Below are 27,917 nucleotides of genomic sequence, written 5' to 3'. Positions count from 1 at the left end.
TAGCTGGACGGCTGTTTGATCCTCGACATGTTTAAAGGTGTCCAGTCCTGAGACACTGGGGGTGGAAACAGCTGTGATGTCATTGGACTGTCACAAAGACAGAAGTGCATGAAGTGAGCAGCCAAGGAGCCGCTGATGTTTTGGATTCAACAGTTTAGCATTTGAAAGGTTGACACAGACACATTTGCACATAGAAAGCTGAATTTGTCATATGCCACAGTTAACTCACTGTTCAGTGTTTTTCAGGAAGCTTCTTAACTGCCTCTGTTGCCAAACAAGCAGCTGATGTCCTTGAGAAGAAGCTGAAGAAGTCTTCAACAACAAATACAGGAAGTGGACTTTCAAATACTAGATTCACTTTAGACTCACACAAGAAATGACTCAACTAGCTGTGTTTGATTGACTCCTTTGACTATATGAAAGTTCAGTGTGTGTCTGTATACAGACACACACTGAACTGTTGGACTATTATTCAGTTGTCTGCTGAATGTATTCAAATGTCTGTATCTCAGTGTAGATGAGGCTGGGGGCCTCTGGAAGGAAACAGACGACATTTCAGAGGCTGCAGGCAGATTTCTTTGATTTGGGGCCTTTTTCAGCTTTATTGGACAGAGCAGTGAAGATAAGTGACAGCAAAGCAGAGGGAGAGAGAAAGGGGACGTGGCCCGGGTCAGAATCAAACCAGGCCAGCAGCTCTCCACCTCGTGGCACATGGTCACCTGCTCATCCTAGTGAGCTCCACCAGCAGCCCTTTCACACAGTTTACACTGTCAAACACTGTGTGTGGACCTCAGCTAACAATAGGCTACATTTAAGTCTGGACTACATGCTTTTATATTGAGGAGATTTTTCACTGTTTTTATTCCATCAGCAGCTCAACATCATCAGCTTTGACATAAAGACATCAAACTCAAGCTGACTTTAAACTGGATCTACTTTTAATACAGGGGCTCAAAAACAACTAACGTCTTTATTATATATCAGGACAGAAAGTCATTTCATCTCAAATGGAAAACAGCTTTATTTGGAATAATCAGCACTATCAACTGGTTTGGGATCTCCACCAGTTTCATGTCTTTACAGCTTCTCCAACAAAGTTCCTGTAAAATCAGCATTTTTGTCTTTATTGGTTTGACAGTGATTGATTATTCAGTCCCAATCTGCTGTCATCTAAAGAACAAAATGATGTTTCTATGAGTCAAAAAGCTCCAGATGTTGTCGGCTTCACAAAGAAAACAAAGATTAGGAACTTAAATACAAAGTGTTTGGAGCCAAAATGTTACCAAGCTGCTCTTTTTGAAATGGCAGAGGTACAGTGGTGTCTAACAGCACACTGTGGAAGGCAAAGATGTTATTGTTGGATGAAACTTCATGAATCCTTTGCAGATTTGAGCTTTTGGAGCCTTTCTTTTCTCTTCAGGTGTACAGATGCTGAGGAGGCAGGTGAAACAGGTGGAGCTGTTGTAATGCTGGCAGAGGGTGTGTCTTAGTAACTCTGTGAGGTAGAACTGGATCCAACATTGTAGATGTGTTGATGTTGGAGCCATTAAGATTCTCTGGCCACACTGTAGGATTTCCCTTTGATTCACTGCGGGGGCATTTTGGAGTCTGTCAATGAAACTCTTCATATTTGTGTTTGACTCCAGTTTATAGAAACAGAGAAATGTGTCATGCTTTTGTTCGGCCTTCACAAATATACACATTTGTTCATTGGTTGGACTTTTTGTAAGGAGACACATTGAAAACCATGTTAATAAGATCTTGTTGTTTCCTGTGGATCCGACACAGAGAGTGGACTTCAGACAGAAACCGTGGAAGAGATTTTAGAGGCCGTGTGTGGCAACAGGAAGTTTCTGTATGTTTGCTGATCTTACATGTGGAAAACAACACGTGATGTTTGTGAAGTTCTACAATGATTGCAGCTGCTGTCATAGGTAACTCTCGCATTTAAGTTCAGTTCATTAGATAGTTAAGTTTGAAACAATAAGTAGTTGAAATATTAAGAAATAATACATAAGAAATAAATAGAAATTCATGTTTGTTGATTAGATTTATATGTTTAAATGTGTTATTTGTGCTAATTGTGCCATTAGATAGGAACCTTTTCTAAAGTTGTGTTTTGGCTAAGAGGGCATTTTTTGGCTGTCACACTCAGCAAGCTAATTACGAGACGAGCCACGAGGTTTGCACGTCTGCAGAAAGATAAATAAAGAGTGCCTTTTTTGGACCTCCCCACCACGTAAAAATGAAAGTTTATTCCCTTTGAGTGAGGCCAATGAGGTAAAAGTTTTATTTATTATTGTTGTATGTAAATACGCGAGTGTTGCGTGGTATTAGAGTGCAATAGCTGCAGTGTGAAGTGTAATGTTTACTTTATTGATCATTTTGTTGAAATGTTTCGTTGTGTATAATAGTTAAGGACTTTAGTAAGAATATTTATTTAAGTTTGTATTTCCTTTTAGTTCTGACGGCATTGTATCGGCTGTGGTTGGACATCATTACATGTTAAGACGTGTGGAAGAATCCTCCTGTCTGAAATAAATGTCAGTTTAAACACAAAGAACAAGTTGAGCTTCATTAAGACTCGAGGGGAGTAACAATGATCATTGTTCTAACAGCATTTTGAGTGGGAACAGTTCAAAGTTATTTACTGATTGAAACAAGCTGAATGTTTCTGTGCACGATGAAGATCAGCCGCAGCTCAGCTGATCAATGAATTGACATCTATCAGTCATTTCATGAAATGAAGTCATCAGCAGACATTTGTTCTAACTGTGTGATAAATGTCAGAACGTCAGGGCTCTGCTTTAGTCACTACTTGATGATCATTGGCTCATTGTTGAATCCAGTGGCCCAGTCTGACCTCTGACCCTTTGCTGCAGGTCTTCTGTGATATCTCCACTTTCATGTCTGATCTTCTGCTGTATCGTCCAAAATAAACATCTGAATCATTTCCAACACTTCAGCAGATCTTTAGTTTGGGCAGTACAGTACAAAATAACACATATTGTACTATACTGCCTACTTCCTGATCTTATTGGATCTGTGTGTGAGGTTGGTGAAGGAAACACGTGTTTACTGAGTGAATCGCTGCCATTAGGAACTAGTTTTTCATATCACAACCTACAAATCACACAGGACCATTTCTGCAAGTGAAAAGTCGTAATTGGAGGAAAATAATTGTATAGTTTGTGCGACTGTTGTTTGTAAATGAAGAATTGTCCCAACTACATGTGCTGCTGACCTTTGACCTTTTCTTTAGGTGCACAGAGGCCAGAGGAGGCAGTGCTACAGATGTCTTCAAATAAAGTGGTGTATTATCCATGGGTGCGTTCCATTGCTGTTTAGACCTGCTCGCTGTCAATGGGCTTCATTCCATTTCAGACTGCTGGTGGTCGGCTGTGATTTAAACTCAACATGGCTCCTGTGTTAGAAGAGCCTCTGATTTTAAAATATGCACATTGAATAGTTTCTGTCCAACACTATGGAGCTACCAGCCCAGTATATGTAGCCCACAGTAGATGGAGTTATCAAGCTGGACTGACAAACATCATGACTCATGTAATTTCTACATGTGGACCTTTCACAGATGGATCCAAGTGCTCAGATAGTTTATCCATGTCCACAAATGTTTGGCTGCATATTTTTATCATCTATATTTTCCAGTCTTCATACAGCCGATATTTCATGTGAACTCCAATCTGCCACCTGCCATCACGTTTTCAGGGTTCATTCAGTGTTGAAATGTAGGACAAACAGCAGCACATGTTCTCTAAATGTTTGCAGTCATTTTTAAATGAAGCTGATACTACATGAGACATTTTCCACATTTATTGTCTTTGAACAGAGAATAATAAAGCCATCAAACATACACAGGCTTGTGCAAATACAAACTTCTGTGGTGCATTTGATGACCTGCAGAGGAGAACAAGTCGGGCTTTTCAGCCCTAACACAACCTCTTTGTTCTCAATACTACAAAACCTTAAAAGGCTGATATGCAAGTTTGCATGAATCACCAACACAGTTGTATTTGTTTCTAGTATAGTTATAAATAAGGTGATCAAATATCTGCTGACTGATTAGATCCAGTATCTATTACAGATGAACTGGACATCACAGCATGTTGTTAATCCGTCATATCAAACTAAACAGTGTTGCTGGTGTAAATATCCTCCAATAAAATCAGATGGGCTGAGAGCTTCTGTTGCCAGGTAACGATGATGTCACACTGGATCTTCTGATCTTTAGCATCGTAGCGCTCGGAGTCTGATGTTGGCTCATGTGTTGTCATACACCAACATGACGTTCTACTAGTCAAGGCCTCACCTTAACCCACTGATGCTGATCACACAGACCCACTAATAGAACTGTTTTATCAGGTTTATGCAGCGTCACCATTAATGTCACATTTAATCAGACCACATTTACATTACAAGCCCACTACAACCATTATCAACATTTTAAATTACATTATACATCTGCAGTGATTTAAAGCAACACTATTTTAACCTGATTCATTTCTCCACCTTAACAGTTCATTCCTCAAATGAAGCAAAAAAAATGTACCAACAAATAATTTAATATTTATTTTCCGACTTTTACAAGTGAAATCAAACAAGTGTGTTTAACAATGAAAACCAGAGTGGAAGCTGCTCATATATATTCCAACCCAGGCTAAAAGTAAGTTGAGTAGACCAGCATCATCAAAGTGTCGGCTCTCTGAACACGGTACAAGATCGCCATCTGCAGGACAAAACTAGTTTTTCTCGCCCTCCTCGTCAACGTCAAGATGACGTCATCGTACAACAAAACATGCAGATCAGGTGACATGACTGTTTAAGAGGCGGAGTTAAACTGTGGCAGGTAAGCATGTGGAGGAGGAGCAACAACTGCAGCATGACGCTGGAACATCATCATTGCATTATACAGTTTCCTCTCTAACTGGATGATGCTGTGAACAAGAACAGCTGTGGAGCCATTGGCCATTTCCCATAGTGTAGCTGAGTCAAAACAGCCCAAGTGCTGAGAGGGAAAACATGATGATTTATGTAAAGTCATAACTGGCTGCAGCAGCTGAGCTTTGACCTGTGAGCTGCAGCTTAAGCTTCTTTTATGGTTCAGTGTTTAATGTTTAAACTGTTTATGGCTGCACACACTGCTGCGGGTTAATTATTGATCAAACAATATCACACAAGGTGCAGCAGCTGACCTTTGACCTGTGAGCTTCAGACTCTTTGCTGGTGTGAAGTGTTTAATGTGACTTCAGCCTGCAGACACAGAGGACTGATGAAGCAGAAGATTGTCTCTGTTTCTACACAGACCTGGTCCAGACAGCAGAGCTGCAGAGTGAAGACGTTCATGGGAAGAAGCTGAGTAAGTGCAACGTCCTCTTTGAATCCTGGATCAGGAAGTGAAGCCGGTGAATATTTGGTGTTTAAATAAGGTTTCTGTCTTTGACTCAGTCTGCTGTCACTTTGTTTCAGAGAGAAAAAGAGATTTCAGATTAACTGCATTATATGCTGAGTAACTAAATGCTGCTAGTCTGTGGTGTCACTCCCAGCAGCATCACGTCATTTCTTTACTCTGACCTTTAACATCAGTTAACTTAGCTAGCAGAGCAGCTAGCAGTTAGAGTATGAACTCTGTGTCAGCAGTTAGCTTGGTCCTGGTGGTCGCCTGGTTTCATGTTTGCTGATGATCCAGATGTGTCCACATAATTATTTATTTCTGTAAATGTAAAGACTTTACAGATAAACAACAGCAGCCCTCTGGCTGGACTCTAACCTGTGAGTTTCCTGTGATTGAAACCACAAGCTGACATTTTCCTTCTGAAGCAGCTGAATGGATGTTTGAGTTTACCTGCATACATGGTGCAAATAAACCCCCTTTGGATGGTTTGGAGGCGGAGCCCAAAGCAGGACAGGATTGTAATGTGATTGGTCACTTTGATGAGGTGGCTGTAACTCAGGTGGTCAAGCAGGTCACCTGCTAACCAGAAGGTTGGTGGTTTAATGCCAGTCTGCATGATGTCCTTGGGCAAGATACTGTGAAATCAGTATTTTAAAGTAGGCTATGTTACACCCATAGTCAAGGTAGATGAGTTATGTTAAACAGCTGTAGAACATAAATGTATTCCTTAGTCTAGGATGTGTGCAAAATATGTAACTTAGTTTCCTTATATTTTTAGATTAGAGAATATGACCCCTTTTGCAGTATATCATTATAGTATGAGTAGACCAAATGTTTCAGTATATTTTGTTAGTAGGATAGACAAAAGTTCAAGTATATCTCTGGGGATTAAAAGAATGTGACCATCCTTGGGGTTCTGTTAGACGAGTGGGCGCCACCATTTATCTGCTGTGAATGTTTTACGCTGTTTTCTTGTCATGTCAGACTGCTTAAATCATTCTCTGAGAAGGTTGCATGCGAAGGACCTTGGTGATGGCAAAAACAGACAACATTCTGTGCCCCCACCTTTGTAGGGGGTAGAAAGACAGGGAGCCCGAGGTCATAACTTAGGCTCCACAACAGATAAGAGAGTGTGAATGTTTAGGTTTACGACCAGGTGGGGGCTAGTAGAAAACTATAAAAAGCTGTGTAATACATCGCCATTTTGAGACTTGCTGTGACCCTCTCTGCATCTCTCCCCATCATGATGGTTGTTATGCTCAAAGTGTGAAAATTGTATGGAAATAAAGGATTGTTGATTGAGCATTTATACACCGAGTAAGTGTCCTTCCTTCAGCCCAAAGATTCAAAGAACTGGGTGGAATTCAACAACTTGGTGCCGTGACCCGGATCTTTTGGTGTGCTGAGGAGGGGCAGATTTGGCCTGTGGTGAGATTGTGCGACAAAGCGAACGGAGGACCGGTCCAAACATCAAAAGGTAAGCACAGCCTGTTGTATTATGAATACCAAATGTGCATATTGGGCTTTCCAAATTAATCTGTTCGCTGAGTTACACGCATTTTCACATTAAATTGTCGGTGTCTGGTTTTCGGCGCAAGATACTAACAACATAAGTTGAGGCTGAATTCAAGTGTTAAAGGAATTTTCTAGCAAGATACTAATAATATTCTACGTTGAGACTAGAAATCCAGTGTGTTATAGGAACTGGCTCTAGCAAGATACTAATCATATTCTACGTTGAGACTAGAGTGCAGCCCACTTTTACCCTACATAATTAATTTTGTCTATGACTGGCTTCTGTTGCAAGAAATGTGGAAAAACTTTCAAAACGCAGCCAAAGTGTAGAATATGAAATAGAGGTGAAATAGAGTCTAACTTATGGTGCGCTTGCATTTTTCAAAGGTGAGCTCAGAGGTTTCTGTGTGTGTTTCTGCTGGTGAGACGCGCTTGCTGTGTTTCTGTGTATTACTGCTGATGAGACGCGCTTGCTGTGTTTCTGTGTGAAATATAAACACGGTAACAGTGACGGTTAATGTGTGAATGGGAGGACATTAGTGCAAAGACACATTTTAGGATCAAAGGTTGATGCCTAGTGGACCTGTGGAAATTGGTTTTGTTCATGGTGTGGCAACCCTCCTGCCTGTGGACGCGCAGTCAGGTCCAGCGGCGTCTGGTTAGCCGAGGTGGTGACTTGGGAACTGAGGACTCCCGCATAGCCACAGAATAATATTGAAAACGTCTGTGTAATCACGGTTTACGTTTTATTCTGGATGAGAACATAGAACAAGACACATTTTGCGAACAAAGGTTGAGTTCTAAGAATAGTCAGAGAAAAAGGTTAAATAAGGTTATATAAGGTTAAAAGGTTGAAAAAGGTTGTATTCCTCGTTTCAGTGGTTGAAATTGTTGTTTGCCTGTCCCCTGACGAGTGTGAAATTAAATAAAGAGGGAATTTGGAGCCACATAGAGATAGACGGGCTGAATTGGGTGTATTACTCTGTGGTGTAAAAAAAAAAAAAAGGAGAGAGAGAAAGAGAGTTGGAGGTGTGTAGTTTGTGTGAAAGCGCCGTTAGAGTCGGCGTCTCGTCTGAAGTACGGGAGTTAATTAAAGTAACAGAATAATTTGTGCCTAAAAGTGTTTGTGTTGTGCAGAAATTGCGGCAAAAGGCCGTGTCGGGAATTGTTGCAAATTGTGAAGTTAATTGGGGGTTTAATTTGGTTTTATTTTTATGGGGAAGAGAAACTGCGGTATCCAGTCCATGGCGCAGTTTGAATAAATCGTGAGGCAAATGTGGCGCGATCTGAAGATCGTGAGCCTAATTGTCCTAGTTAGGTTGAGGTGTATAAGAGCAGACGGCACCCGCTCTTTGTTCTGATTAGGGCGTTGTCCTGAATCAGCAGAAGTGTCTCGCAGAAAGTTTGTATGGGACTGCGAGAAGTATGAAGTGTGTGTGAGCCAGCCTCGAGGGGCGGGTTCACAGGCGGAACGAACGAAGAGTAAAATGTGCGTGTGTGTGAGAGAGAAAGAAAAGGTGGGGGCGAGTGACCAGCCTGTGAGTGTGTGTGTGAATTCCTTGATGACAAATAGGGAGACAAAGTAGATTAGTTGATTTTCTGTGAAATAATAATAGTCAAGAAATCATAGTGATCAAATAGGAGAAAATGAACTAAAGTAAATAAAGCGAATTAAAAGTGGATTACCGTCAAAGTAATGATAAATAAATTGATCAAACTAATAGTGACATTTAAAGGTGTGTAGTGGGGTAAAAATGTTGGGTTTTAAGTCTAACATAGAAAAGGGGGTGTGCAGGGTGAGTGGAAAACTTTTGAGAAGCAGAGAGAGGAGTTGCTGAGGGCGCTGCAGGTCATGCGACCTGGGAGTGCGCCAGAGAAAAAATTAGAGGTTGCAGCTGTGGCAAAGGAGAGTAAGGAGTTGTGTAATAAAGAAGGAGTGATTGTAAATATAAGACGTCTTTGTAATATAATAGAGAGTTGAGTGTGAAACGAGGCTGTGTGTGACGACAGCGCGCTGCGAGCTATTTTAGACGGTGTGTGAACATGCAAATGAGGTGGCTGCTGTGAAGCCCACAGAGGACTTCCTGTTTAGCGTGTTATTGAGTTTTATAAGTATGATTTGCAAACAATGATACATGCTTGTAAATAAAACGCTGATTTTGTTGATTATAATATTATAAATACAGTTTTTGAATGACTGCGGTGAATGTTTGATGTTTGGCTGGGTTTTGATATAGGAGAGATGGCTTGGCGGCTGCTGGGGGTGAGTGTCGGTGGCCGGAAATCTGCATGCCCATAAAAGGCAACTGCCTGACTGTGTGAACTAGGCACCAAGAGAGAGAGAGAGAGTAAAATCTAGGCAGATGAACCAAATGGATGTTGTAAGAAAAATAGTAAATGAATGTTTTAGTCTCTTAATACAGGTGGATTTCTCTCAACCTGGAAACCTGAGTACAGCAGCAAAAGGATAGACTAACAAAGTTGGGACGACAGACAGGCCAAGCTCTGGCTCAAAATTTTACAGCTTGACCTCTCACGTTGTCCTCACCCTGAAAAGAAGCTTAAAGGACATCTTCTCCTCCAGTTATCGGTTACCATTACTGGAAATTTTCAGGCAAGTTTTTCACTGAATTGTTTTTGGCACCATGTGTCCCTGAATCTCACAAGCAAGCTCTAATTCCTGGCTGAAGACATGGAATGCTGTTATTTAAGGTGGGAAATCAAAATTTGGGAAACAAAATTAAAACACACACAATTAGAGAAATGCCTTGTTGGAGAAAAAAAAAAAAAAAAAAAGTTAAAATAACCCACCTACAAACGCACAAACACGCAATGAAGAAACAGCTTACACTCATGAACACGTGAAGATTTTCCAGCAAGGTTAAAGCAGCGAAACTTAACATACACATGTTGTTAAATGATAAAGTTTATCCACTAATAACAAATAAACTCTCTGGGCTGCAGGACAACAACTTGACTTCAAAAAGACAGACACTGGTATGATAAACCAGTGATGAAATAATAAATTTAGTGGTTAAAAGAGTCAAATTGTGACATGTTTTCTTCTGATTGATTAATACAAGTGATTACTGAATGAAATAAAATTCCTTTTTTGAATTATTAAACATGATCTTAAGAATTTTAACGTGTACCTGTGTTGTCCTGTCAACTTGGTGGGTTAGGAGTTGATTATATTGTGAGAAAAAACAAAAAAAGGGGGGGAGAAGGCTGACACAGGGCCTGGCCCCTCTCTGAATAACACAGCCAAAACAACATCATTTTCCTGTTCGTCTGTTTTTGTTTTGTTTTTGTTTTTTCTTTTTATGCTTAATTACAGGCTGCTTTGTTGGCCCGGAAAGCCGAGGCTGACCTGGACTCCTGCTCTCCCCTCTACCATCTTTGCTCTCCCCTCTACCATCTTTGATGTGACCCTGACCAAATGCTACAGCAGCTGGACCCACAACAACAGCCTGAGAATGTCAACAGTGCTGCAGGAAAGAGATCTCATGCAGCGGAGACGGAGAACGTTAAATCCAAGGCCCGTTTCACTACACGGGGGAGATTTCCAGACGGTTTCAGCTGACAGAGCTGTGACGAGACGCCTATTAAGCCCGGATGAAAGGTGAGGCCGAGCAAAAGAATGCTGACCTTAACAACTCTGCATTAAAACTGTGCAGGACAGTGACGGACCAACACGGAGGATCGGGCAGCAAAAAGGGCGTGCCAGAGACACGAGGAGTAACTGAGGTCAGGAGGCACCTCAGATTGGACAAAAGCAGCAGAAGAACATAAGCTGAAGGCACAGGTGTCGGGGCTCAGCCAGGAGCTGACCTCAGAGAAGAGCCGAACAGCAGAGCTGCAGAAGGCCGTGGAAGGAAAGGAAAACATCAATAAACTTCAATCTGACGTGTACAGAAAAGACTCTGAGGTTTCTGCCCTCAGTGAGAGCTCAAGACATCAGAGCAGAAACTGAGCATGGCTCAGGAGGAGCTGGACAAGGAGAAGATGCAGGACACTGGAGAAAAGGACTGCCTCAATTGGGGTCAGAACCAGTATGGACAGAACTTTGGGCAGCAGCACCAATGGACCCAAACGGACTGGAAAGGGGGAGGCAGGACCCCAGAGCACGCTTCAGGCCCTGGTTTACCCAGAACATCAGAACAGGAAAGTGATGAACACAAACACACACACAAACACACATCTACATACACTGACTCAGAATCAAGAGAAACACACATATGAACACATATGCACTCGTTGATTGACTGAGAAATGACACACACACACGCACACAAATCGAAATGCTGATTCAATTCACTGAGAAGTGATCCACACGCACACACTCACATACACATGTTTGTGCAATGAAGAGTGATACACACACGCTGCTGCAATGAAGAATGCTTTGCTAACAAATGCTATGCTCATACGCAAAATCCTGCACACAAATGTCCAAATACAGAATCTGTTACAACAACAAGAAGCCATTGATTGTTAATTGGTTAAATGCATTTCATGTCACCCAGAGGGCATTTGTGTAGATTTAGGGGACAGGGTCTAAAGCAGTTTGGTTATGAAAACAATGTCTGTGAGTGATGTCTGTTTATGGCTCAAGGCCTCGACTGAATTGTTTACTGTGCTTCACACAGCCTGATAAGGAGCAGTGGTACAGAGTGAAAATGATGAATTAACGGTGTGAGCCTTATTTCGGAGCGCCACATTTTTGTGATTGAGATTTAATTGAAGGAGGAACACACTGAAAAAAAAATAAATTAAAAAAAAAGAGAAAACGGGGCCAGCCCTTGGATTTACGTAAGTATCCCACGTGTATTTAACATAATTGCCTGAGGCTTTAAAGATCTGTACAAAATTCAACAGGAAATTATAGCTTCCCTGTATTTCCTACATTGTTGGCATGCTGGTGAGTGCTGTTGCTCAAAAGTAAGAAGGTCCTGGGTGCAAGTCCACTGTCTGGTTAGTTTGCAGGGGTTTCTCTCTGGGTATTCTGGTTTCCTGCCACAGTGAAAAGTCATGCAGCTGTTAGAGCTAGGTTAATTGATGATTCTAAATTATCTGTGAATGTAAGTGTAAATGATTGTTTGTTTCTAGGTGATAGACTGGTGACCGGTTCGGGGTGCACCCTGCCTCGTAACCTATCACTTTCTGGTGAAGTTTTGGTTGATTTTGGGTTTTGCTTAACACTAGGTTGATTTTATCAGTGAGGTTTGGATTGTTTTCTTTCTCTAAGAGGGAGAAAGGTGGTTTGATGCTTGGACAGGTTTCTAATGGGCCCCAGTATTTGTTATTATATGAGTATTTTATTGGTTACGTTTGTTTTTGCTTTTGTTACAGTGCACTGAAATAAGAACATCTGAGAGGAGTGATCCACGGGTGGTGATATTTTGGTATTTTGTGAGTTCCTGATTTAACAAATCAGCTCTTTAATCCAGGCCTGATAGATTGAACTTTAAAGCGCTATAAAACATTCTTACTGAAAACAGTCGCAAAGTATTTTTTCTCCACATTAAAATGGGCTCAGGAGAAAGCCACTTATTTGGGACAATTAGAAAATGAAAGTCCCTGTCTAAAAAGGATTCAGTGAGGTAATCCGACCTAAAGTTCTTGTTTTTCTTTTTGAAATGACGTCATTTTTGCTGAGGGTAGAAATCAAATGCGGCGATGGTTTCTACTGTCAGCAAAGAAAGAATGAATGAATGAATGGATGAATGGAAATAAAAACAAACTGACTGGCTGGTAAAAGCTGACAAGACTTGACCACGACTCAAAGTTTACCTCCACCTAGACAGGACAAAAGGGTGGATGAATTTATCTGTGCACAGACAAACATGAATTGGGTTGATGCTCTCGCTATAGCACTAATGAGTGTGAGGTGCTCAGTTAATCAGAGCACCGGGTTTACCCCATATGAACTGCTGACAGGGAGACAATTTCCAGGCCCTGCAGCAGGTGTAAGAGAGTTAAGAGAGGAAACAAATGTGTCTGAACATGTGAAACAGTTTAAAGCACCGAAGGCTCTTGTCTCTAGTTTCACTACGCAGGTGGGAGATCCGACCGGAAAGCAGGTGACCACGCCGGAGGTGAAGTGGGTGTGGCTGAAGGTGTATAAGCGGAAGTGGGACGAACCGAGGTGGACGGGACCATTCGAGGTGACCACTCGAACCTCTCACGTGGTCCAGCTGAGGGGCAAAGGCGACACTTGGTATCACTGGAGCCGGTGTGCGGTGGCGGAAGAGCCTAGGAGGTCGGAGAGGCTCTTAGGGAAAAAGGGGGACACGGCCGTGACCCTAAAAACACAGGTTTGAGCGAAAAAGGGGCAGAATAATCCCCTGACCTGTGCAACGACCGAAGGGTAGTCTAACTCTGGAGGTTGAAGAAAGGAGAATCGACAACAGGAGAACATCGGTGGCTGCAGCAATAAAATAAAAATTAAAAATTCCTAAGACAGAGGTTTGATTCTGAATAACATTGAAATTCCATAAGGTGACATTAAAATGGCTATGGGCAACTATCATGGGAAAATAAAGCTTTGGGAAAACGGGAGAGTGATGGGGATGTTAACTGTGCTAACTGTGATCCTGGTAACGATTATTTTCTTATTGTGTGAATTGCCCAGTTTCAGAACTCATTCAACTTCTCTTCCTTCAGCGGATCCTGAGGTGACCCAACTTAAGCCTGTCACCCCCAACAAGAATGTCAATAGAATTAATTATGTGCATTATCACGTTCTCCGGCTGGCCAATTTGACGCGTGATGCAGTTGAAGGGTTAGCAGAGCAACTAGGTCCCACCTATCTGATGGCAGTACAAAACAGGATGGCGCTTGACATGGTCCTGGCGGGAAAGGGGGACGTGTGTGCTATGTTCGGACAAATGTGTTGCACCTTAATTCCTAATAATACTGTTCCAGACGGCTCGATAACAAACTCTGGAGGGGCTGCGAACTCTGGCCCATAATATAAATGAACAATAAGGTATTGAAAACACGTTGAAGGAGTGGATGACTTCTGTTTTTGGGCAATGGAAAGGTTTTGTCATGTCAATTATGGTTTCACTGTCTGTTTTTACTGCAGTTCTTACAAGATGTGGATGCTGTTTCATTCCTAGCCTAAGGGACCTAAAGACCAGGTCGATGTGGATATTGCAACCTTAGAATGCCTGTTGTAAGTGACCTCTCCAAAAAATGGAGAGGTCAAAGGGGGATTGTGAAATCAGTATTTTAAAGTAGGCTATGTTACACCCATAGTCAAGGTAGATGAGTTATGTTAAACAGCTGTAGAACATAAATGTATTCCTTAGTCTAGGATGTGTGCAAAATATGTAACTTAGTTTCCTTATATTTTTAGATTAGAGAATATGACCCCTTTTGCAGTATATCATTATAGTATGAGTAGACCAAATGTTTCAGTATATTTTGTTAGTAGGATAGACAAAAGTTCAAGTATATCTCTGGGGATTAAAAGAATGTGACCATCCTTTGGGTTCTGTTAGACGAGTGGGCGCCACCATTTATCTGCTGTGAATGTTTTACGCTGTTTTCTTGTCATGTCAGACTGCTTAAATCATTCTCTGAGAAGGTTGCATGCGAAGGACCTTGGTGATGGCAAAAACAGACAACATTCTGTGCCCCCACCTTTGTAGGGGGTAGAAAGACAGGGAGCCCGAGGTCATAACTTAGGCTCCACAACAGATAAGAGAGTGTGAATGTTTAGGTTTACGACCAGGTGGGGGCTAGTAGAAAACTATAAAAAGCTGTGTAATACATCGCCATTTTGAGACTTGCTGTGACCCTCTCTGCATCTCTCCCCATCATGATGGTTGTTATGCTCAAAGTGTGAAAATTGTATGGAAATAAAGGATTGTTGATTGAGCATTTATACACCGAGTAAGTGTCCTTCCTTCAGCCCAAAGATTCAAAGAACTGGGTGGAATTCAACAATACTAACCCCATGTTGCTCTCCGATGCATCCATTAGAGTGTGAATGTTAGACAGGAAGCACTTAGAAACATGGAAAAAGTGCTTGTGTGAATGTACAAGTTGTGTAAAGCTTGTGTTTGAAAAATAAAGTTTATTTCTTATTATTTATTTTATAATAAAGTTATTTCCTGTGCAGCAGTGGAAATACTGACAACTATAGCTGGATTATTTATTTAACTATTTTAAACCAGAGGCTTCAGACGCAGGTTCTGCAGCCTCTGCACTGCTGTGCCATCAGTCTGTTGGACAGTATTTGATAGATTTCAGGGAAAAATGAAGGAACATGAACAACTGGTCAGAAACACTTATACTTTATACATCATGCTTTTCTTATGCAACATCCACACGTGAATCATGAAACTTTAACATTTAAAGTATCGTAGCTCTGTTGCTAAATTTTCTGACTCTTGTTTTAATGGTAATAGTCAAAGTGTGATCGGTGAATTGTGAGCAGCAGAAAGGAGGAAAGCACTAATGCTGGCACAAGGGGCCACAAGCCAGTGTACTCCAAGTGGCAGCCTGGGTAAATGGGGAGTGTTGCATTAGTAAGGGCATTCTGAACTAAAGCTTTACCAAATAAAATGTGTGGATCATAATGAATAAGACTGTCATGCTACTAATGGCTGAAAGAAAAGGAAGAGGAGAGGAGGAAGGAGGCATGTTAGGAGTAGGGATGGGTATCGTTTAGGTTTTATCCGATACCGGTGCCAAACCGGTACTTTTGAAACAGTACCGGTGCTTAATCGGTGCTCGAATCACTGCTTAAAGAATGGAGAACACAAATTTTGTCCTAAAACCTCTCATGTTTAGCTGTTTTTTTTGTAAAAAGATAACAATGTTAGCCTTTTTTGCAGCTATAGGGCATATATGGTTTCACTCTATCAAACAAGAAGACAGACACATGTAACTACGACGGTGTTTGCTAGTTCACCTTACATGCATTAATGTAATAACGTGGTTAGCCTACTCAACGTAAATTACACACGTACAACATTAAGCTACTCACCCAGAGAAGAACAGCTGCTGCTGCATCATCATCCGTCATCATTTCTGCTACACTGGCAGGGCTAGGGGCCAGGACTCTCCTTTTTGTTTCTTGGGGGATGTTGCTAACTCCGGGTCCGATAACAGGCACCACACCTGCAGTAGATGTGCTCCGTGTGAGGTCTTGCAGCAAGCTATCAAATACGGTGCATTTCTCAGCTTTTACAAAAAACGCTATGTGTCGCTGAGTACTCAAAGTGCTCTATACAACATGCCATATTCACCCAATCACACCCATTCTCACAAGCACTTTATCTACACTCAGTCCTTTCTAAGTACATTCACACACATTCACACTGGGATGGATGCATTGGAGAGCAAGTTGGGGATAGTTTGCCCAAGGATATGTGACACACAGACTGGAGGAGCCTGTGATCGAACCATCAACCTTCTGATCAGTTGGTCACCAGCTCTACCCCTGAGCTACAGCCTCCCTGTTTCATCAGTTACCTCCTTTGCACAGTATCACAGTATCACAGTATCAGCTTAAAGCACTTGTTGCAGGCTGCTGAGTTTGCATCTTTTGCTGTGAAGTACAGCCAGACTTTGACCGCTTCGCCTTGGGCGTTTTTAATCTGTAGCTCTGCTCTAAAAGAATGTACGTACCTGGGCCTGCCTACTATCCTTGGAAAGGTAAAATGATTGGCTTGAATCCAGTGTATGACATCTCAGGAAAAAAAGCACCGAAAAAAAGCACCGAAAAAAAACACCGAAATGTGCGCTGCTTTTCAGTCTGGTTACTTACGTTTATGTCAGAACCGGAGCCATTATGGCACCGGATACCAGTACGCATCCCTAGTTAGGAGGCAATGGTAGAGAAGGAAAGACAGGAGAGTGGAGGTGATGTATCTAAATGCATCTGAACAAAGCAGAAGTACACACCAAACTCAACGGATAGTCAAATGTAGAATCACAGAACAGAACTGCAGGCTGAGTTTGGATGTTTGACTTTGTCTTTCACACCTCTCTGTGTCTCACACACAGTGACGTCAGACACATTCACACTCACTGTTCCATCTGCTTTGTGCACAAATTCATTACTTTCTTCCTTCAATGATCTACATACTACGTGCTGCCCAGTGAATACTTTGCAATGTATTTCATCCCCTTTCAAGGCAGAATTACTCAGTTTATTCCCCATTACAAGACAACAATCAGCCACACTCACACAGACCATGTCAGGAATGTCTTTGATCCTGCTGCTTGAACTAAGACTTACACATTTAAGTAACACAATGACAACATTTAACAATTTGACTCCAACAGCTGCCAGCTGAAATTGAAATGTAATTTAAATGAAGGATTGAAGGTTATTGGGTTTTTGAACGTAGAGATCACATGAACGTATATGAATTGTATGATATGTCTCTTCTATGTTTCTATGATCACATTTTGATGTTGATTGTGATTGGTTTTATTTGTTTCTTAAGTGGTTGTAGTGTTTTAATATTTGGTAATTTTTTCCATTTTGTAATTGTGTATAAAGTTTAATTTGAATGAAAGTTACACTCAAATGCTTCAGGGTCTTCAGTCAGTGTGTGATCAGTTTCATACATGGCAATGGTCTTACGTACGCCGGTGTTGGATATGGCTAATAACGGTATGTTTAAATCTGAAACAGCCTTTAAAAACTCTGTCCAGCCAATAGGTCTGAAGGTGTGTGTGTGGTTGTGACGGCTTTAATCAGGTCGTAAATGTGTGAACCCGGGATGGAGTGTTTATCAACAACAATTTCGCCTTTGTCATTGAAGAAATCAAGTCTGGCCAACGAGAGAATGAGTTCTGCATTCCTCCTTCTCCTTTTAGGTATGTGTGTCAAAACATTCTCTGCAATAAAATCCTTCACACCAGCATCACCATAAACAGGTTGGGTGTCCGCAGGCTGGGTTTGCACATCCATGTTAAATTGTTCCGGTAGGGATAAAGACAATATGTTCTTTTCACGGGCACCTTGTCTCACAAGTGTGAGGTATCTTTGGAGAATATCACCATATTTTTAGCTTTCTCATACACATCTATGTCTGATTGTTGTAACACTTGAAGCATCTCCTTGTCCAAGTCTTTCTGAGCCTGTTGTCTGATGTTGCCTGTGTACTGCTGCGGTTTCTTCAATAAGTCCAACTGATGTTGGGGCACCAAAAACATCTTTTGCACATGTTCCATTTTCACCTGTTTGCTATCAGACTGGTTATGAAAGGGATTGCAGCCCCTAATAAGGGTAGTAAAAACCCGCCAGATTGGTTGATTGTCTTTCTCTTTTTCAAAGTTTTGATCTTTTCTTCAGCAATCAGTCTGATTAGAGATTTTTTTTTAGCTGTTTGTACTTCTGATTTGTCAGTGGAATGTTACCTTGCAATACATTAAAGGCTATCTCACACAATGCATTGATGAAACCCAAGTTTGCATTGCTAATAATAACTCTGCGTAGAGCCGGGGGAGACTTGTATATCAACTCCAACAGAGACAGATTCCTCCGCATGCGTGATGACATCCTTTCACCTCTTCACTGTTTTTTGTTTTGGGATATAAACAACCGGACGGTCTGACAGTAAATTTCTTCGGAGTCTTAAATAGTCCGGGGTCTTAGCTTTATAGTCTATTAAAACATACCCGTATGTTGTGGATGTGGCATCATTAAATGCTTCTATAATATATTTAGTATTACCAGGAAAGATTTGCCTACCTAAAAGCATGACTTGATATTTATCTCTTGGATTTTTAAACAATATTAGTTGGTGTATTTCAAAAATAAAAATATGAAGACACTCAAAATAAATTTCCTGTGGTGGGAAACTATTTTGTGCAACCTTTTTGTATTTACAGTTTTGGGGGATAAGCCTGTTAAATTTCTCTAACTAGAAATATATGTTAAAAAAACAAAAACAATTTTCAATTTTTTGGTAGTTTATTGCACTTTTTTGCAATTTATGTAATTACTATGCACTTATTGCATACATATTATTAAAACTTGGGCTATAATGGTTGAATTGATCTATAGCAACTTAAAATGCTCCCAAAAATGGCACTACAGCATGTAAAAATATAATATAAGCTCTGGCAGACTTGGTTCTATGGTAGGTCTTAAGGGTTAACAAATTGTTCTTGTCTGGAAGAAGGGTGTCAGCAGCAAGAGATTCGGGTATACCGTTAACAAAGTTTTAAATAATTGTTTAATGGTGCATTTAATTAATTCATTTTGGCACAGTTGACTCCTTCAGGTCTCACCATAAATTTAACCGTTAACCCCCCCCCAGGGGGCGGGGTTAACGCTGATCGAGGCAGAACCATTGCTTTGGCCTGGTGGCCATTGTTTTTAGAAGGCGTTACTGCACAACAACAACTGCCATGTGGAAACTAACAGAACTAAACTTTGAAAAACCCTGTTTGTGTCTCACTAAATACCGTTTTAATATTTTTTAGCCGAGAATTTAGCGGTTTAATCTTCAGATGTCTGGTCGGTTTGTCAAGATACAGCTTCTTTGCAAAAGTGCTTCGATGATTTTGGAGATGTCTGCCCAGCCCAGTCTCACGGCAAAGCGTGGGACAGACCCGCTCGCCTCGCAAGCAATCGAGCTGTTATTACCACCGACAAAGTGCAGGCCCCAGTACACAGCTGTAATAACCCCCGCTGTACACTGACTTCATTTACTGAGGTTATATTTATCGAGTTTTTATTTCCTGATGTTCGTATGTGTCATACGTGTTCCAGTCGTCAATTCTGAATTATAACTAACATTAAAAACATGTTTAAGGAGGAGAGAGAGCAAAAAAATTCGATTAACATCTGATCTTTGGGTTTTTGTTCAATAATCAGCGTGACCTGATAAACACATAAAAGAAATAACGTTGGTGTTTCCGTCATGTAGTAACTGTTAGGTTTAACTGTACAAAGGTGGTTCGACACTATGAAACACAGACAGACTTCATGATGTTCGCCTCATTTTTTTATTGTGAATATTAATCATGAGGGTAAACGGCCCTGTACACCACGGAGCGAGGTCAGCATGTCCACGATATCTTCAGCTCTCTGAGTTAACTCATCAAACTAATCTAACGCTCATCTACGAATAATTCACGGCTCATATCAATATGATTTTACAGAAAATCATCCTTATTACTGCCAACTATTCCAGATACCATCAAATGTTAAAGGAAAATATCAGGATGAGTGTCTGTGAGCTGAGAAGGACGTGAAGCGAGCAGTTTATCCCAGAGCTGAAGCTGCTCTGTGTGCAGAGATGAGCTCAGATTCCTGCTGTGATTGATCAACAGTCACAGAAATGTAGACTTGTAGTTATTACTGCAGTATGGTCACAGCAGATACTGATAAACATGTATTATGAGGATGGATGATCAAGTTTCTCACTCTCTCCTTTAAATCTCAGTTTTTTTCTTCTTCACAGTTTATCTGTTAATTTATTAATGAATAACACTGAAAGAGTTTCTGTTATATTTCCCCTTGAACATCACCTTATTAGGGCGGCATTAGGAAATAGCCCCCCTCCAAAGAATGAATAAATGAATGATGATAATAATAAAATGATTAAAAAGCAGAGCTCAGAGTGGTAGAATGGTCAAACATGGATCCACGGGTGGTTCAACTGCATTTGGTGACGTGACTAAAGCAAATCTTTCAAATAATCCCACCATCAACGGGATGTTGTCTCCTTTACTACGGTTACTTTACTTGGTCACCGTGTGAATTTCTTTGAAATGAACCAAATTCTTTTATTTGTTGGTTGTTGCATATTTAACCTCTACAGTCAGGAAAGGAGGAGATGAGGCCTCAACAATGTTGGGTTGTAGCTGTGGTTCAGGTTAGAGTGAGTGTCCATGGAATAAATGTAAGTCAGTGAACTGGAAACATGACTGTGTTCAAACTTTTGTTTCCTTTTTATAATGAGTCTAATCAAAGGTGGACAGAAGTATCTCCACTTTGACTTTTCTGTGTCACCATCAGAGCTTCTGCACAGTGTGTTTCTGGGGCAGATAACATTGCAGCATTATGGAGACATTATGGAGACAAAAAGAAAAGCGTCTGGATTTCTTTAAGTTAAACTTAAAGAAATCCAGACGCTTTTCTTGGACTGTTGGTTTCAGTGTTTAGTCTCATTCACACACTCCCTCAGACTCTTCACACACACTGATTTGCTGACATAAACACACTCCTGTGTGCTTTCTTGGCTTCACACACACACTGAGGACCATCTACAGACTGTGAGCTCCATCTTCTTTGTCTTTGGAGCTGAACTCTGACAAAGTTAGGAACAAAACTTTCTCCAGCGTGTGAACTTTCCTCCTAGACTCAGTCTGAGCAGTCAGACCACATATTTCTAAAGCAGCACATGAAGGTGTGGCTCACACACACACAGGTGAAGGAAACAGCTGCAGTATTAAAAACTGCTTCACTGTCTACAAATATATGAACTGAATGTTTCTTTCAGGCTGTAAAAACCTTATTTATACTCCATTACAGTCCTGCATTCAGAGGATTACTTCTGTTATATTAGTACATTTATTTTATTCTGATGAACACATGAAACTCTGAGCTGGATTGAATCCATTGAATCAGAGTCCAGGACTCAGACTAAACACACTGAATGTGTCCTGAGCTCGGCCGCTGTTCCACAGTAACTGCTGTCAGAGTCACTGTTACTGAGTTAGCTTAGCTAGCAGAGCAGCTAGCAGGTAGAGTATGAACTCTGTAAGCAGTCAGCTCGGTCCTGGACATTGTTACTGACATAAAGCTGCTCTCTGCAGCCATGTTTGACCTGCTGCTTTGTAGGACTACAGTAATGGAGGATTTGGAGGGTGAACTCGGCTCTGTGACACTTTTTGTAGTGAATTGATGAAAGCTGCATCTCAGATGGATGTTAGTCCAACACATCAGACACGACCTCTGCAGCTCTCACTTGATGTGCACATGAATGATTTGTGTTTCCTCTGCAGGTGAAGGTAGAAAGTGTGTGTGAGCTGATGTGAATTGAGCAGCATGGATCAGTGTGAGGACAGAGAGGAGGGAGTCCCTCCCTCTAAAAGCACTCTGTGTGGGGAACATGAGAGCCAGACCAAAGCTCAGAGGTGAGATGACCATCTCTAACTGTCCATGACTCTTCTCCATGTCACAGCTCAGCACTCACATCACTGCTCCATCATTATTCACAGGAACCAGCCTGGACCTCCACCCAGCTCTGTGTCCTGTAAGAGTGACACGTCTAAAGATTTCCTCATTGAGTTTAAAGACTCTGCAGAGAGGTGAGCTGTTAGTAACATGAACTCTCTGATTTAAATTATTTTGACGTTTCCTGGTTTCTAAAATGCATCTCTGTAGCAGAGCAGTGTCTCCAAGGACACACAGGCTCAGCTATAACTGTCAGTTTATCTGGTTTAAGACACATTTGGACACAATTGGCTGTTTTTAACTATGTATTTTAATCAGAGGTGTAAATTTAGACCTCACACATCTGGATCCTAAACTATGATAGAAACAGCTGCAAGCAGTGGATAGTTTGACTTTGATACGCTGCTCTAGAAAGCAAACAAAGGTTTGTGCAGCTCCTGTTCAGAAAAGTGTTCAGAGAGCAGCTGCTGTATTAGACAAAGGCTCGTCGTGTGAGCCCAGATGTGTGTAACAGCTGGATGAAGGAGAACCATCACAGTCACGTCTCCATCCCGCCTTTATTAATGAACTTCCTGTTGCTTGCAGATGACAGGAACACAAAGTGTTTGTGCCACGTGATGCTGCAGGATTTGTTAACATGTCCATCATGGTAACATCTCCTCGTCTAACTGCAAACACATGAGCGCTCCTAACGGCAGCTATCACAGCCACACAGGCAGACTGTGTCTCACTGTTGCATTCAGGGACATTTGTTTTCCTGTAAAAAGCTGAACTCTAATCTAAGAGGACTTACTGACAGGAAACAGCTGCATTATCTGCAGTCTGTGTGATCACAGCTGCTTCAATCACTTTATCAGAGAATTGATCATTGAATAAAACATGTTTGTGTCTGCAGAGGTCAGAGGTCACAGTCTGCAGGATCCAGCTTTCCATCTGTGAGGAGTGATGTGTCCAAAGATAAACCTCCAGAGTTCAGTGCTGAACCTGGACCAACGAGGTCAGAGAACTGTGATGACTCCTTTACATGTTTGTGTTTTCCTGGATAAATATGACCAAAGATTCATTAAAAAGATAAAAATATTAGACTTTGTCCTGTAGCGCTGTGTGGCAGGCAGGATTGGACCTAAACACAACAGGATGAAGTCAAAGAGGCAGCTTTATTTCAGCTGTGAACATGCAAACAGCAGAAATAAGAAAACATAACTGTAGGTTTGCAGTGAATGAAGCCTCAGCTCGACGCTCCACTTTGTCCCTCTTTTCCTTCTTCAAACAGCCACATCAGGAGTCTTTGATGGAGTTTTAAAATATTTCATTACAAATGTCCAAAGATGGGTTCAGGATACCTGAATCCACAATTATTAAAGCTAAAATAGTTCACAGGGTTTGGACTTTGTTAGGTGACGAGAGAACATCAAAGTGTTTTTATCTTTAAACAGTATTTTTATCACTTCAGTTGCTCTCACAGCCCTGTTTGTTATTTTACCAGAGCTCTTATGTTTCACTCAGTGCTCCCACCAAACACCTTGGAGGACACATTAGTGTGATTTAGATTTCATTGGTGTAAACACCAGTCACACAAGCTAACCCATGGAGGCAGCAGCAGGCTTTGTGTTTGGTAAAGTCTGTTGGCTTAAACTAAGAGAGTTTAGTTTGTTAGCACAAAGAGCTGTCAGCTAAAGCCCCGAATGCACTTTGAATACAGATGAACTGAGAAAAACACTTTAAATACAGCAAACAGTCAAACTGACTACATCTTTTTCTGCTGATCATCCACAGCAGTACATTTAGCATTGATGCTAGCAGCAGGCTATGACTGTCCACTGAGCACCAACACAGGTAGGAGTGAGCAGTGATGAAGCAGGACTGTGGGCAAGTTTGAGCTACAATCCTATTGGCTTCTCAGTTTCTCCAAAGAAAAGGGGAAAAATTCTTGGTGTTGTGAAGATGGGAGTTGGTCTTGTGGTTGTGGGGCTGGAAGTATGCTGGCAGTGAGAGGCTTTTCATACAGTGTTCAGTAACAGAATGAGAAGAAAGCCACTGCACATGAAACAAGGTGCTCGTAGTGTTTGTTTACTGTGTTTGTGCCACAATGTCAGATCAGTTGTAGATCAACATGCAGACTTGTCCAGTGAAACCAATATTGCATATTTAACCTCTACAGTCAGGAAAGGAGGACATGAGGCCTCAACAATGTTGGGTTGTAGCTGTGGTTCAGGTTAGAGTGAGTGTCCATGGAATAAATGTAAGTCAGTGAACTTACACATGACTGTGTTAAAACTTTTTTTCCTTTTTATAATGAGTCTAATCAAAGGTGGACAGAAGTATCTCCACTTTGACTTTTCTGTGTCACCATCAGAGCTTCTGCACAGTGTGGAGAAAGATCCGGAACCAGAGCTGGACTGCAGACAGCCAGTCAGAGCAGCTGTGTACCAAGTAAGACTGAACATCTGTCTGCTGATGGATTCATTTCTGAAAACTGGACTTCTTGTGTTGTTCAGACATTGAAGAGTTTTCTTTCTCTTTAGTCTCATTGTTTTTCTTTCTTTCAGCAGATGTTGGTCTGCAGGAGGTTTTAGATGAACATAAGATCAGTCTGAGGAGGAGATGTGAACGTGTGACTGAAGGAAGTGATGAAACAGGAAGTAGAACCCTCCTCAACAGGATCTACACTGAGCTCTACATCACAGAGGGACAGAGTGAAGAGGTTCATACCCAACATGAGGTGAGGCATCTGGAGACAGCTTCCAAGATGGATGCCCTCCATGACGCTCCAATCAGGTGCCAGGACATCTTTAAAGCCTTACCTGACCAACAGAGACCCATCAGAGTGGTTCTGACCAACGGCGTGGCTGGTGTTGGAAAAACCTTCTCAGTGCAGAAGTTCACTCTGGACTGGGCAGAGGGCTTGGAGAACCAACATGTCAGTGTGGTGGTTCTGCTTTCATTCAGGGAGCTGAACCTGATCAGAGATGAGCAGTACAGTCTTCTGGAGCTGCTCCATGTTTTCTATCCAACATTACAGAAGGTCACAGCAGAGAAGCTGGCTGTCTCTCAGCTTTTGTTCATCTTTGACGGCCTGGATGAAAGCAGACTTTCATTGGATTTCACCAACAGGAAGCTGCTGTCTGATGTCACACAGAAGTCATCAGTCAGCCAGCTGCTGACAAACCTCATACAGGGGAATCTGCTTCCCTCGGCTCTCGTCTGGATAACTTCCCGACCTGCAGCAGCCAATCAGATCCCTCCTACATGTGTTGACAGGCTAACAGAAGTACGAGGCTTCACTGATGCCCAGAAGGAGGAGTACTTCAGGAGGAGATTCAGTGATGAAGAGCTGTCCAGCAGAATCATCTCCCACATGAAGACATCCAGGAGCCTCCACATCATGTGTAGTATCCCAGTCTTCTGCTGGATCACTGCTACAGTTCTGGAGCACATGTTGACTACAGAGCAGAGAGGAGAGATGCCCAAGACCCTGACTGACATGTACTCACACTTCCTGCTGGTTCAGACAAAGAGGAAGAAGAACAAGTACCATGAGGGACATGAGACGAGTCCACAGGAGCTGACGGAGGCTGACAGGGAAGTTCTTCTGAAGCTGGGGAGGCTGGCGTTTGAACATCTGGAGAAAGGAAACATCATGTTCTACCAAGAAGACCTGGAGCAGTGTGGTCTGGATGTGACAGAGGCCTCGGTGTACTCAGGAGTTTGTACAGAGATCTTCAAAAGAGAGTGTGTGATCTTCCAGAAACCAGTCTACTGCTTTGTTCATCTGAGCATTCAGGAGTTTCTGGCTGCAGTCTACATGTTCCACTGTTTCACCAACAGGAAGACAGAGGTGCTGAAGAAGTTTCTAAAATCAGGATCTTTAATCAAGATGATTTTCAGTGTTTTTGATAACAAAGATCTCCATTCACTTGATGTATTTCTGAGGACAGTCATGGAGAAATCCCTCCAGAGTAAAAATGGCCACCTGGACCTGTTTGTTCGCTTCCTTCATGGCCTCTGTCTGGAGTCCAACCAGAGACTCTTAGTAGGTCTGCTGGGTCAGACAGAGAACGGTCCAGGAACCATCCAGAGAGTCATCAACAACCTGAAGGAGATGAACAGTGATAAAATCTCTCCTGACAGAATCATCAACATCTTCCACTGTCTCATGGAGATGAACCACCTCTCATTATTTCAGGAGATCCAAGAGTTCCTGAAGTCAGAGAACAGATCAGAGAAGAAACTCTCTGAGATCCAGTGCTCAGCTCTGGCCTTCATGCTGCAGATGTCAGAGGAGGTTCTGGATGAGTTGGACCTGCAGAAGTACAACACATCAGTGTGGGGACGACAGAGACTGATTCCAGCTGTGAGGAACTGCAGAAAGGCTCGGTGAGTCCTGTTACGGGTTCAGATATTGAGGGTGAGCACAAAAACAATAATGGTCCAGAAGAGCTTCGGTCAAACAATGATTTTAATGAACACACGTGTGGGGAGATGAACACTGCCCACCGACAGCATCAATCTCCAAATGGTGGAGCATTACTCAAACTCTTATAGCCACTGTTGACCCCCACCTAGTCGAAAAAGCATAAACATTCACATTTTTCTAACTCCTAGAGAGTCTGACTTATGGCCTTGGCTCCCTATTTTGTCTGCCTTTAACAACGGCGGGAGTGAAGCTCCTGTGGAATGTGCTCTGTCTCCTCTAATATCAGAAAAAGCAAGGTCCTGACTCTCTGAAAACAGTATTTCTTATAACTCAGCAGTATAATGCATCATAAAACAATATCATTTATTCACAATAAGTCAGCAGCCTAATGTAATACAAATTAGTTTAACAAATGTAATAGTTATCACCTTCTTCTAATTCAGGAGAATAATGCAAACTAAAACTACATAATAGCTTCACAATCCTTAATTAGGGGCATAACATGGCATAAGATAATATAATAATCTCACAGTCCAGATGTGATCATTAACATCATTGATCAGTGTAGGTTAGTAGTTTAATTTTGAAAATAAAATCAGATTGTAACCACAAAGTGTTTGTGTCCGTACACTGCAACCTTCCACACCATTCCTTTATTGTACAGACTCAGCAGCAGCTCCATGGATCCCAAATCCAAGAGTGGAGAACAGATTTGAAGTGTGTCACATCCATGCAGTCACAGCTGTTTCCACCATGTTTCCACTGATATTAATCCTGTTCAATGACACATTTCATATCAGTGAATATGTTCTTTAGGACGTCCACTGACATGTTTAAGTGTCCTGCTGGAAATCACTCAAATCATCCATGAAATCCATGAAAAATCATTTTAGTGTTTCTAACTTCACCCTCTGTCCTCTCTCTCTCTCCATCCTCCTCACTGCTTCTTTCACTGATAATCACACAAACATCGTATTCAGCTACCAAATAACACAATAATATCATCTGATGATCATTATTATAAGAGAAGGATCCATATTTGATATCAGAGTAACACACTGCTTGGTTATGTGCAGTCATCATCAGTGTGTTAGGATGCCTGGGTCATTGACCCAGGGCTTTTGAGTTTATGATATTATTTATAATTTCTAGTCTTTGGGTTTTTGTGAGTCATGTCTTATGGTTTGTCTCTGTGTAATCCTTGGTTGCTGTCTCCCCTGTCTGCGGTATTCCCGTGTCCAGTCTGTGTCTGCCCTGGTCCCACGTCTCTGTTCACTCTGTTGTAGTGCCTGCATGTGAGTCTGTGTCTTTTGTTCAGTCTGTGTTTTGTGTTTCCTGTTTTACTTTGAAGGTTTCTGTCTCTTCTCAGTGTGTTCAGTTTACGCTTCCTTGTCTCGTCAGTTCTGATTTGCCCC

The 27,917-nt window shown here is 41.7% G+C and overlaps 2 protein-coding genes and 1 long non-coding RNA gene across 3 annotated transcripts in view; all 3 read left to right on the top strand.

Annotated features, from left to right (window-relative positions):
* Positions 1-27,917, top strand: part of LOC148105800 (NACHT, LRR and PYD domains-containing protein 12-like) — a 112,443-nt gene that overhangs the window by 64,633 nt on the left and 19,893 nt on the right. The window lies entirely within an intron of this gene.
* LOC148105802 (uncharacterized) lies at positions 6,054-14,819 on the top strand. The gene is made up of 2 exons (XR_015718613.1): positions 6,054-6,727; positions 12,972-14,819. It is a non-coding gene; the product is annotated as an uncharacterized LOC148105802 (long non-coding RNA).
* On the top strand, positions 24,635-26,466 carry LOC148105801 (protein NLRC3-like). The gene has a single exon (XM_087839051.1). The coding sequence runs from the start codon at positions 24,835-24,837 to the stop codon at positions 26,464-26,466; it is 1,632 nt and encodes a 543-aa protein (XP_087695177.1). The 5' UTR covers positions 24,635-24,834.

This window comes from Neolamprologus brichardi, chromosome 3 (assembly GCF_056152115.1).
Source record: "Neolamprologus brichardi isolate AB-2024 chromosome 3, ASM5615211v1, whole genome shotgun sequence".
Taxonomy (NCBI): Eukaryota; Metazoa; Chordata; class Actinopteri; order Cichliformes; family Cichlidae; genus Neolamprologus; species Neolamprologus brichardi.
Note: the sequence above shows the minus strand (reverse complement) of the source record. Positions and strands in the feature narration are given on the sequence as shown.

What these genes read in the sequence shown, in the direction of transcription:
- LOC148105801 (XM_087839051.1), top strand. Translation starts at nt 24,835, where the DNA reads ATGGATGCCCTCCATGACGCTCCAATCAGGTGCCAGGACATCTTTAAA.